The sequence below is a fragment of the Podarcis vaucheri genome (assembly GCF_965113315.1).
Source record: "Podarcis vaucheri genome assembly, chromosome: 1".
Taxonomy (NCBI): domain Eukaryota; kingdom Metazoa; phylum Chordata; class Lepidosauria; order Squamata; family Lacertidae; genus Podarcis; species Podarcis vaucheri.
Window position 1 is genome coordinate 112,073,985 of NC_138759.1, and position 13,063 is coordinate 112,087,047.

The following is a 13,063-nucleotide window of genomic DNA, read 5'->3' on the forward strand; positions in this document are numbered from 1 at the left end:
TTCCCTGGAGCAGCAGAAAATAACCTTTCTCCCTCCTCTATATGACATCCTTTTATATATTTGAACATGGCTATCATATCACCCCTTAACCTCCTCTTCTCCAGGCTAAACATGCCCAGCTCCTTAAAATAAGCTCGTTTCATATCCTGTCTTCTTTTCTGGAAGCTACCTCTCAAGTTCCCAAATTAGTTTAAAATAAAGCAGTGTGATTTGCTCGTTGTCATTTTAATTTAATCTGAGAAAAGGTCCCCCCCCCAAGCAAGTAACGTAAAGTCTGCCTCAATTCTGAATAACTGTGATTTGATTCTACAGGTATGTAACAGAATTTGTAAACCTAGGCAATGTTTCAGCTCTTCGAACTTTCAGAGTGTTGAGAGCTTTGAAAACTATTTCTGTAATCCCAGGTAAGAAGTGAGTGGATTGATGAAGTGTCAGGCCCCTTGTATCTCCAACTGTTTTTTGTGTGCTGTCATTGTGTTTGTGTGTGAACTCCCCTATTGCAGATATGTGACAGAGTTTGTGGACCTGGGCAATGTCTCAGCGTTGAGAACATTCAGAGTTCTCCGGGCATTGAAAACAATATCAGTCATTCCAGGTGAGAGCTAGGTTAAACACGGAGGCTGACCTTTCAAAGCTCCATTAAAGATGAAACTGCACTTTTAAGCATAAGCCGTGTTGCTTGCTGCACTGTATAAGCAAAAAGAAAAAGAAAAAAGCAAGAATCAAAAACTTTTGTTTTCAGCGATTCTTTGCTTTTTAACTATGGCAGCTGGATTATTATTTTTTTTTTCCAAATCAGCCTTTGCGTTTAACAAATTCTTGCATGAGACATTTGCAGTAAGTGGCTATATGATTTGCATCTTATGACATCAAGCTTTGCGCTTTTAAATTAAGAGTCAAGATTAAGGCTTTCATACTGATGCAAATTTTACCATTTGTTGCAGGCACTCCCAACCGAAACTTGCTATCAGTTGTGTTTGGGTTTTTCTTTATTTATTTTTAAAAATTATGCATAAATAGATGCAAAATGTGAAAGTTAGCATGGGCTTTTTTCTGTGCATGGGAATTTTCTAAAAAGATGTCCTTCTTCTCCAAACCACCACCCATTTTTATTCAATAAAACTGAACATGGGATAATTGAAATAACTAATTAAAAAAACAACACCTTATTTGTGTTGTTGAACAGTTCAAAAACCGACTCCACAATAATGGTTTGGGCAAGAGACACAAGCAAAATAAAACAATATACTTTTCTACACAGGGCTGAGATACAGCATGGACGGCAAAATTGCGTTTTTGCTTAGGCAAAGTGTTTCTCTGATTATGTACCACAGATACCTCAATATATCTGTTTTATTTTCATACACAGTTTCAAATCAGCATAAACCTAACAGCTTTTCATTCATGTTCACAGGCAATCAGGCTTTTTCATTAAACTGTCACAAATATAAAAACCATTTTGTTCTCATTCTGCATGAAACATTAACTAAGTCAAGCACATTCACGTGACATACAGTATATTTAGCGTGCGACATCGCAATGAATTTCCCTTTCTGTTTGCAGGCCTGAAGACCATTGTGGGGGCCCTAATTCAGTCAGTGAAGAAGCTCTCGGATGTGATGATCCTGACTGTGTTTTGTCTGAGTGTATTTGCATTAATAGGGCTCCAGCTTTTCATGGGGAACTTGAGGCATAAATGCCTGATTTGGCCGCCAGACAATTCTACTTTTGAAATCAACATAACTTCCTATTTCGATAGCACAATGGGCGATAATGGTACCTTTGTTAATAGAACTGTGACTACGTTTAACTGGGATGACTACGTCAGTGATGACAGTAAGGCCTGGTGACACGTTACTACTTTTTGATTGTTTGTTTTTTATATATAGAGAGAACTTAATGTTTTGCTGATCGCAGCTGGATTGTTGTCAATAGGGACTAAAATTATGCAGCACAGCCTAGGCTATAGTGCTGAAACTGAGTCCTGGGTTTGCAGGCACTGATGATGAGCTGAATAGCGAGAAGAAAAACACACACCAATAAATAAATTTTAGAAAGGGGCAAGATTAGACACGAACACACAAAGCATTTTTTAAAAAAAGACTCCTTTCTCACTGCTCCGCTCTCCCTTTCTTCCTGCCCAGGGCAGTCCTGCCCTTCGACTGCCCCACAGAGCCGCCATGTCACACGAGGCTAGACCTCAGTGGCAGCAGTCTCTTCTTCTCCTTGCCCTCTTCCCAGCAGCCACCACCAGCTGCCCAAGGGAGGAGGCCAGCAGTAGCCATGGAGAGTCAACAGGATGCTCCCTCACCACCACCATTCAGGGCAAGCGCCAGCTCATCCTCCTCTGTGAGCCCAGTGGCAGGGGAAACAGGGATGTTCCGGGATCAAATCAGAAACTGGGATGGCTTTCGTAATTCCAGGACTGGCCCTGGAAAATCAGGACACGTGGAGGGTGTGCTTTACCTATGCTCACAAAGAAAACTGCAAGAGTTTGTGCTGGCGTTACTGAATGAAGATAAATCACTTAACTTTAAATATCTAGTCATTTTAACGTCCTTGAGTTTGCCTATGTATTTACCCACACAGCTGAGTCTAGCGCGTTGTGGGTTGTACAAGCTTTACACACGAGAGGTATGAATCTACCAATGCATCATCCCAAGGCCATTTCTGTCATGAGGTACACTGGTGCAGCTCAGTGCGCTTCTTGTTTTCCTGTGACCTCTTATAATGGGGTTTCAAGCGGTATGACAGAAATGATTTGACACTGTACTTATTTTAGCACAAACTATTTTACAGCCCGGACCTACACACACTTTGCTTTCATCTTCTCCCCCCCCCCTTTTCCTTTTGTATTATGTCTAGCAGATTGCAAGACTGCAGGCAGGAACATATCTATATCTATATCATCTATATCAGGCATGGCCAAACTCGGCCCTCCAGATGTTTTGGGACTACAACTCCCATCATCCCTAGCTAACAGGACCAGTGGTCAGGGATGATGGGAGTTGTAGTCCCAAAACATCTGGAGGGCCGAGTTTGGCCATGCATGATCAATATATCTATATCTATATCTGTACAGCACTTTGAAAAATTCAGGCCCTTTTAAAGTGCATAGTAATAACGATAGTAATAATAATTCACAGTATCTATTCCGAATAGGTCACTGGAGTAAGCATCCCAGTATATAATTTACCTTAACTAGTAATATTTATTTATTTATAAACAAACAAACAAACAAACAAACAAACAAACAAACATATATACTCCTTTCACTAACTGGGTCCCAAAACAGTTTTACAAAATAAAAATGTGTGTGTGTGTATATATATATATATATGCTTTCGTAGATTTTCACGGGTATAGGAATGCAGGTTTTGGTGTCTTCGGGTGTCTTCCCGTGTAAGAGTCGGGGTGTCTGTGCGACGTTTCGACGAGGTCTCACTCGTCATCTTCAGGCTGGTGCTTTCGGCTTCTTGTTACTGGAACAGAGCAGAGTCTGGTGTTTGAGTTCCTATAAATACTGTTGAGGGGTGTGGTGTATAGCCTCCAACTTTCTGGGCAGAGAGGAAGTTCCTAGATTAGTGTGCCTTTTCTTCTTTTGTTCCTCTTTTGTTCCAGTAACAAGAAGCCGAAAGCACCAGCCTGAAGATGACGAGTGAGACCTCGTCGAAACGTCGCACAGACACCCCGACTCTTACACGGGAAGACACCCGAAGACACCAAAACCTGCATATATATATATATATATATATATATATATATATATATATATATACACACACACACACACATACACACACACACACACACACACACACATATACACATACACACACACACACACACATATATACACATATAAAGTATGGATTTTACATTAGAGATCAAAACATCAGAGATTAAACTATCGATGCAGTGTTCATGATGCAAAGACCTCCTGGAATAAAACAGTTTTAACCAAACACCTGAAACTTAACAGGGACAGTGATTGATTTCTACTAAGAGAGAGTCCGATAGAGTAGGACTCACTGCATTGAAGACATGATTCCTTGTTGATGTCATTTGTGCCTTTGGTCTATGGGGGACTACCAATACTGTTTCATAACTAAGTTGAGGGGCTTGTGCCACAATAAATCTATTGGACGATGTATATCCCACCAAATATTCTTTTGGTGGGTGTACCCTCTGAGTGGAGTTGCATTCATGGGATGCCTCTGTCAGAAGGGAAGTGGTGACTTTCACAGGCAGAACTGGGGGCTACATGGAGAAAGAAGGAATTGGCAAAAATTACTTTATCTGCTTTCCACCAATGGGAATTTCCACTGGATCATCTCAATTCCATCCATGAGCCTGTTCATAAATGCCTCGTTAGGATCCAAACCTTAATCGCCAAGATATCATGGGGCTCTCAACTTATTTTCAGTGCAATTAAGTGTTATCTATTTCTGTTTCCAAACAGATCACTTTTACTTCTTGGAAGGACAAAATGATGCTTTGCTGTGTGGCAACAGCTCAGACGCTGGGTGAGAGAATGGTCCATTACACTTTATTCAAGAGAGTGGGTGCGGCAGCTGTAGTTAAAGTAACTTTGCCTTTAATATCCAAATCATTTCAGATCTCTAGCATTTTGGGCTCAGAAGCCTGCTGTCTGGGTGTCAGCATCTACCCTTATGGGGACATGAAAGAGAGGGCTATGTTTGACATGGAGAATATGTGTTTCAGCAATATGTCCCCCATGCACCCAATCTTTCAGTCTTTCAATTTTCTTTTCACACACTTTGAAAACACTCCTAAGATCAATGAGAGGCATCTCCCTCCTTTTCAGTACCTCTCTTAAGTGTTACACTAAAGCATGATAAATTTAAATGGTAACACTTTATGGTGGTATATTAAGGATTTGGGCAAGACAATGGCTAGTTTTCCTTAGGTAATGTTGAAAAGGCATTGACTCTGTAGACCAGCCTTTCTCAACCTGTGGATCCCCAGGTGTTGTTGAACTACAACTCCCATCACCCCTAGCTAGCAAGGCCAGAGCTTAGGGATGATGGGAGTTGTAGTCCAACAACATCTGGGGACCCACAGGTCGAGAACCGCTGCTGTAGACCTAAGTAAAGAACCTGGACTTTGGACCCTGTGTGATGCTAAAATTCAGGGGGGGGGGTGCGTCTCACGCTCAGTTCAACATCATTGTTTTGGCGCCCCCTGAAGGGTGATGCCCAAGGCGGTTGCACCAGTCGTGCTACCCTAAAACCCCTCAGTTCAAAGATCACATGGGGCCCTTAGTTTAATTCCATGCATCCCTCCTTATGCTCTCTGGACACTGTAGGTTCGCTCTTGCTCTCCAACTCTCCTCTCTGGGAATCTCTTTCTCTTTCACTTGATGTGTGTGTGCAAGAGGCAGACAAGAGATCATGAAGCCTCACCCACCATCAGATCTGGCTCTAACCACTATTGGCTGCAGCCCCAGTTGACTTTTCCCATAGGTCAGTGGCCCCTCATAGGAAGAAGGCTTCTGATCTCTGCTGTAGGCCTTTGCCTGAAGTTGGCTTTCTTGAATGGTTCCTCCGAGTAAAATCACAGTTGAAAAGCATTTTCATTCTACTGACAACTGGCAGACTATTTGCTCAAGCAAACACATTGATTGAGATGAGTGGTTTGAAAATGTCTTTCCCCCCACTTTTTTCTAGTCAATGTCCGGAAGGATATATGTGTGTAAAAGCTGGTCGAAACCCCAACTATGGCTATACAAGTTTTGATACCTTCAGCTGGGCCTTCTTGTCACTCTTTCGGCTGATGACTCAGGACTTCTGGGAAAACCTTTACCAACTGGTGAGAGACTTTATATGCCAGGAGTATTAGCAATACTACAGAGGTTGATTATATAAACAGAAGCAGCCAACAAGGCACCCTCCGGATATGACTGGACTCAAATTCCAATCAGCAGTAGACAACATAGCCAATGGTCAGGGATGATGGAAATTGTAGTCTCATCATGTCTGACAGGCACCACACTGAGTACCCCTTATTACTATGACCATAGTAATAAGAGCAGTGTATTACTATGAATACTTAAGTGTATTTCAAAGCTCTGTGTTACCATGTCACAGATAGATCAATCTCAGGAGCATAAAATCGCATGTTTCAAGTCAAGCGCATGGTTGACCATCTTGCCACAAATGGTACAGTCCATAGGGATTTGCTGCATTCATGCTCAGGAACAGGGAAGCTGTAATAGCACAACAGGAGGAATGATAACTGGTGCAAAGTTAAGACCGTCCACAAAACCTAATGGTTTTCAAACCATACAAGTTGTTTCAATGTGCGGCCATGACTCCGGCTGACAGAACTGGCTATTCCAGCGTACAACAGGGGGAAAGGTGACTCAGGTGCTTTACAAAATGTCTCCGCTGAAGTGAGTCGCAATGTTGCATAATGAACATTTCGGTGTTAGTACTTTGCCTCCCCTCAACCCCCAACCAGCAATATGGCTGCTGCAAAGCAAATTGGCTGCGTACAGAATGGCTTATACAGAATGACTGTACAGGACCTTGAATTCCCATTCTGGCAGCTGGCAGATGTAAATAATCAGGGGGCCAGTTCTGTGGTCAGAAGTCGACTATGGCAGCTGTTCCTCTCCCTTTGAGATAGAGGAAGCACATCTTGCATTAAGCATGAATAGGAGGTGAGGTCTAACTGTACTAACTGGTGTGTATATCCACTTGTAAAAAGGGAGTGCAGCGGTTGTTATTACAGCCTCTTATTTATTACATAGTTTGACATGTGAACTTGTACATATAGCTCACGCACATAAGACCAGCATGTATCAGTACACCAAGTTTCTTAACCATTTAACTTATACCCATTATGGAAATGTTCCTTGTCACTACAGTATAATAAAGAGGCCATTACATTTTATAGGAATGTTATGAACTGTTTTATTCTTTTTGTTCTTTCTTTTTACAGACATTGCGAGCTGCTGGCAAAACGTACATGATCTTTTTTGTCCTGGTGATTTTCCTGGGCTCTTTCTACCTGATCAACCTGATCCTGGCTGTTGTTGCCATGGCCTACGAAGAGCAGAACCAAGCCACCATGGAAGAAGCAGAGCAGAAGGAGGCTGAGTTCCAGCAAATGCTGGAGCAGCTGAAAAAACAACAGGAAGAAGCCCAGGTATCGTTCTTTCTTTTTTAACGATTATTTTTATTGACTATTCAGCACAGGAACAAGAAAGCTCAGGTACCTTTCCGATGGAAAATGTTTGGACAGTTTTAGCATAGCTTTAAGGTTCTAGCTAATCATAGAAAGCAGCCGCCGCTTTAAAGCTGTAATCTCCATTTCAACCAGATTCCCAGCAGATATTTTGAGGAGAAAGCTACCTGTTATTTTTATCCATATATGATTAAAAATAAAATTTGTTTTGTTTTTGGCTTATTCTCACACAGGATGTTGTGTAAAATCTGTGAAGGTGCTTTTAGCTAGTTAACACCAGCAGCATGTGAGCTTGAAGCATTTCAAGATGGCTGCTGGGTAGTAGGCATTTACTCATACATTATGACAAGTCAATTAGATTATGACAAGTAAACCTTTAGGGTAGGGGTCAACAACCTTCTTAAGCCCATGGATCTCATTTCAGAAGTGGAGACACTATTGTAGGCATATCCACTTCACTCTGGAGAAAACCAGTCGCACCCACACAAGCCTACCTAGGCAACGTTCCCTCTCCTCAAAGCACAAAACCACCCACACAAAACCAACCAGGCAACACGCCCCGCTATGAAAACCAAACTCCATACAAACACCCCCAGGCAGCACAGCACATCCACCCACCTCACAAAATTGAAACAGGCAATCATACCCGCTATCACCCTCCCTATCTACCCTGATGCTTCTCTGTGCCCCAAAGCTTACCAGTTTGCCACTATTCCCCACTTTCCGTTTTCTGAAAATCAACAACCAGGCAGCTTAGCTGAGTAGGCTTAAAAGCAAAGTACCAGCTCCAGCTGCCTGCACTTTCTTTCCTATGTTAAGAATGAATCTGGGCCCACATGGACCCAGAGGCATCCCAGGGGGAGAAAATAGTGAAACGACTGTTGCTGAAACCTACAGTTGCCTTCCAAAGGCTTTCTTTATTTTTTAAAAAACAAGTTCAATTGCCTGCCCTCAAACCAGAAAACTCAGTAGGGGCTGAGGGCACTGAGGGCACCAAACGAGGTTTTCCTAGGAGCCTCAGGGTGCCCGCATGCACCACACTGGCAACTCCAGCATTAGGGCAAAGTTATCAGGATGAGTCAATGGTTCTAGGCCTTCCCTCGCTCAGTCACAAAATGATTGAACGATTCCTCCCCCAGAAAAACAAAAGGTGGCTAGGAAACATGAAGTATGTCTTCTACACTGCAGTAAAGCTGGAATCTAATTTGGTTTCATTTATTTTGTTCTACCCATGTTGCCCTTCTGTTAAAAAAGAAAAATAAGAAGAAGAAAAGAACAGATTGTGAAGCCTAGGCTAAGAAACAAGAATAGGCGTGGCAATTTCTTTTTCATGCTGCAAAGGACTTCTGTCTCCCTCATGTTTTGTGGGGCCAGGTTCAGTACTCTTTTACACTCTTCTTCCGTGGAGAGTTATGCTCACAAGAGGAAGGAAGGTACACACCGTTGCTCTGGAGAGTATTTTTCTTCTCTCAGTGGCGTAGCGTGGGGGGTGCAGGGGGGGCCGGCCGCACCGGGCGCAACATCTGGGGGGGGGGCGCTTGCACTCGCAGCTCTCTGCCCCTACCTGGCTCACTCACTCTCTCTCACTGCAGTGCTGGCTGTGCGAATCTGATCCGAGCCGCTGGGTCGCCGCCCACTGTGGAGGGGGTGGGTGCCAGGCGTGCGGTGCGGAGAGAGAGCGAGGGACTATCTGGGGGAGGGACAGTGCAGCGGCCGCCCAGCGCAGCGCTGAGCGCGGGAGAGAACCACACCAGACCAGCCCAGGCAGTAGCAAGAAGAAGCTGGCAGCGGCAGCAGGTTAGGGGTTAGAGGGCGCAAATTACTTGCCTTGCCCCGGGTGCTGACAACCCATGCTACGCCGCTGTCTTCTTTTGTAGGGCAAGACAGTCATGCTGAGAATTAGGCACCACATTTCCTCTTGTGAGCAGCTTTCAAGGAATGAGGCATTTGCAGTGATTCTAGCCTACTGGGTTTAAGTCCTGGTGCCTGGGACAGTGACTAAGGCCTCTTCATCCCTTACCCATAAGGAAAGATTTCTCAAGTGAAATTCAGCCATGTTAGGGTGTACTTGGTGAGGGCAAGCTCCGGCATGTGGCAGGGTGGCATAGCCTGTTTCAGGTGGCGCCATGAGTGGGGGGATAGATGAAGGCAGGAACTGGTGTCTAAATGTTGCACAATACTTTGTTGGCCAGAGCCTGGGAGAAGGGTTGCCCCTCGCTTCATGCAGAAACATGCCAGCACCAAATTTTCTGAGGTAAATTTGGCGAGGTCCTGGAAGGCCTTTTGGAATTTGAAATTTGCTATATTGCCTTGTTGAGATGCTTCTCCTTATATAGTACATGGGATTAGTGTGAGGAACATCAAACTCATCTGCTTTTTTAAAAATAGAAACCCTGGGAATACAGTAGCATTAACGGATTAGTATTGTGTGCCTTAAATGTGTTTAACTTTGGTTACTCAACAGGCAGCTGCTTTAGCCGCTGCCACAGGTGAATCTAGAGAGTTCAGTGAAGTTGGTGGTGTCGGCGGGTTCTCGGAGAGCTCTTCAGTGACGTCAAAGCTGAGTTCAAAGAGTGCTAAAGAGAGAAGGAACAGGCGGAAAAAGAGGAAGCAGAGAGAACAATCCGAAGGAGACGAAAAAGATGAGGATGAATTTCACAAATCTGAATCGGAGGACAGCATCCGCAGGAAGGGCTTCCGATTCTCTATTGAAGGGAACCGACTGACTTATGAGAAAAGGTTCTCTTCCCCACACCAGGTAGGGAGAAAGTATCCTGGCCTGTGTGTACCAACTAATATCGGGCCAGGTGGAATTGCTCAGCCTTCCTCATGTATGTATATTAAGGGGGATTTTGACCCCAAAGGTCCAATGATTCTTTCCCGTCTTTGGTGCCATGGAATTCTGGATCAGCTGAACATGGACTAATCTGTTCGTTTCAGTTTCTTTTAGCTTTTTCCAATCTGAAATTCAGTTCTCCATATTACAACAGCAACGTGCATTTCAGGGTTGCTGTATTTCAAAAAGTGAATATCCAGATACAAATACCCAGACACAAGTTGTTGAGCTTGCTTTTATTTTTTCAAAACTGTTGAGCCAAGATGATGTTTTTGAGCTATTTTTAAGGGAAATCAGCAAAAACGACACTGCCGATATGGGTTGTCATTTGAAATTTCTACCCAGACACTGCTTCTGACTGCAGTATTTTGGAAATTTCTGGGAAATTTGGGTGTATGGCAACCCTATTTCAGCAAGACACTCCCTTCCTGAGTGCACCCACTTCATCCTCCTCATGACCTTTGCTGCTGTCCCATTCACTGACTTTTCCCTCTGGGCTTAATCGTGCCCAGAGAACGAGGCATGCAGATGGCCACCCATCTCAGTGCTTGCTTGCTCTGAGAGAGTGAGGAAACAAGGCAGCAATAGCAAGGAGCAGGAGCATCAGTGGCAGAGGGCTCCAGCGGTCAACAGTGACCTCTTTGCTGAGGCAAGGGCTTTAGCAGGTGAGCAGCAATGCCAGTCACTGGCACCATCCTGGGAGAAAGCCATGGTTAGCTGGGATTTTGTCCATTTATTGTTTCCCTTCTAAAGAATGGAGGGCGATGAGAAACAGTTCCACTAGGCAGAGACGTTCACTGTAATCAAATAGAACTGCCTAATAAATATTCATTTAATATTTTCCTGTGTTAACATTGATATAGATCGCTCAGGTGCTCTGGGACAAGTCCCTAAAAAGCACCTGTGTTTCAATAATTCCTCTAAGTCAGTGGAGGGAGCGAAAGAGTTTTTCAACACAATCATTTCATTGGTAATAATTTCTAGGTAATTGGGTTTGCTGATTACATGTGGTGATTTTAATGGTAGCCTGTTGATGCAGCTGCAATGGTTCTTTTGATTTTCCTACAATTTCTATTCAGATTTTTTAATTTTTCGGATAATGTTATCTGTAAGGTTAATGATTCCTTCCTCCCTTCTTTCTGTGATGTTCTTAGTGTTGTTTCCATGATATTTAAGTGATGTTTCTTTCTGGGTATTTTACAACCGCTTTGTAATATGAATTGTTATTTTCTTCTTAATCATGTTCCAGTGGCGCCTTACAATGTTGTAAACATTGGATTTCAATGCACATGTCGATCAGAGGCATTTCACTATGCTTACGATGTCTTGGCCTTGCGCATGGCTTTCAGGAGTTTCTGATTTGGGGTTGCTCCCTCATTTTCCCTCACAGTCTCTGCTGAGCATCCGTGGCTCCTTGTTCTCCCCAAGGCGCAGCAGCAAAGCGAGCCTTTTCAGCTTCAGAGGCCGAGCAAAGGACATCGGGTCGGAGAACGACTTTGCCGATGACGAGCACAGCACCTTCGAAGACAACGAGAGCAGAAGGGACTCTCTCTTTGTCCCTCACAGACATAGCGAGAGGCGCAACAGTAACATCAGCCAGGCCAGTCGATCATCCAGGATGTTACCTGTGCTTCCAGCAAACGGGAAGATGCACAGCACCGTGGACTGCAATGGGGTGGTCTCCTTAGTTGGTGGGCCTCCAGGTCTGATGTCACCCACCGGGCAGCTTCTGCCTGAGGTAATAACAGATAAAGCAGCCACCGATTTGAAACTGTGCAATCATTCAGCCAAGGAACTTCATTCCTTTCTGTGGAATGAAGTTTGCTTGGACAACTGCAATGCGCCCTAGTGGGGGGCAAGAAGTGTCAGAGCTTCATGCTCTGGCACCGGGGGGTGGAGAGCAGGCATGTCCTGGGGCGTGGCACACCACCTGCGGGAGAGTGGCACCCAGTGTTGGTGGGGGAGCAGCTGCAATGGCACCCCACCAGGATCATGCTGCCGGGGAGTGGTGTGCTCCCCACACACTCCTCTTCCTCTACCAGTGGGGGTAAGGTGGGGCCGCCCGGTGGTACCATTGGGAATGCAAATGTCTCTCTGCAGTTCCCACCTTTACACCACCCTTCCAGGAGGGCAGTAGTGTAGGACTTTTCCACCACAATGGTTGCCCCTTCTTGATAGCATCAATGGGACTTACCGCCAAGTAATATTTATGACTTGCAGCTGAAAGGAGATTTGGGTATCTTCATCTTCAGTTTGTAGGTATTCTTACGGGACCAAAGAGATGAGAACTGTTAACATTCCTAAGTATTTTGTTTTCAGGGCACCACTACAGAAACAGAACTAAGAAAAAGACGCTCCAGTTCTTACCATATGTCTATGGATTTTCTGTCTGATCCTACTGCAAGACAAAGAGCAATGAGTATAGCCAGCATACTTACCAACACAATGGAAGGTATGTAGAATCCTTCCAAAATCCAGCGGATGAAAACTGAGATTACCATTTAGAAAACAAATAACAAAATATCCGCTTACAGTTATCTGCTTCTGTTTGGCTGCCTGTTATGTTCTCTGCATCCACAACCATTATTTTACTCTTCTGGTAGTTATAAACCATATTGTTATGGCCACTGACTTTTGTTCCCACAGCCATTCTAAATCTAGGAGGGGAGAAGCTCTTGTTTTACCAATTTTAGTAAATGTAAATACAGTGATAATAGACAAATTATGATTGACAAACATGGTGCAACAGGACATTCCTGTGGGCCAGAGCCACTGAGCTGCTAAGTCTCTATTGAGCAAAGCTGAGCAGTGTTGAGTCACATTGATTTCAGCAACAGAGTTACAATACAAACCTATGCATGCCTACTCAGAAATAAGCCCCACTTTGTTCAGTAGGTAAATATGCATAAGGTTGCAGGCTTAAGGACAGATAAGTGTCAAAGACTCAACCCCCTCATTCCTACCAAGGAGATTTCCAGTTTCTGGGCAATTTGATATTTGTATCTAGGAATCTGA

At 44.0% G+C, this 13,063-nt stretch overlaps 1 protein-coding gene across 2 annotated transcripts in view; it reads left to right on the forward strand.

The window, feature by feature from the left end:
- LOC309540018 (sodium channel protein type 2 subunit alpha) overlaps positions 1-13,063 on the forward strand; it is a 94,740-nt gene that overhangs the window by 49,161 nt on the left and 32,516 nt on the right. The window contains exons 6-13 of one of the 2 annotated variants that reach the window (XM_082236594.1): positions 313-404; positions 1,564-1,836; positions 4,463-4,526; positions 5,691-5,832; positions 6,967-7,173; positions 9,677-9,970; positions 11,439-11,786; positions 12,368-12,500. In XM_082236594.1, the coding sequence (XP_082092720.1) occupies positions 313-404; positions 1,564-1,836; positions 4,463-4,526; positions 5,691-5,832; positions 6,967-7,173; positions 9,677-9,970; positions 11,439-11,786; positions 12,368-12,500 (1,553 nt within the window). Of the gene's footprint in view, positions 1-312; positions 405-503; positions 596-1,563; positions 1,837-4,462; positions 4,527-5,690; positions 5,833-6,966; positions 7,174-9,676; positions 9,971-11,438; positions 11,787-12,367; positions 12,501-13,063 lie in introns of both variants that reach the window. The other variant, XM_082236595.1, reaches the window with a different exon arrangement.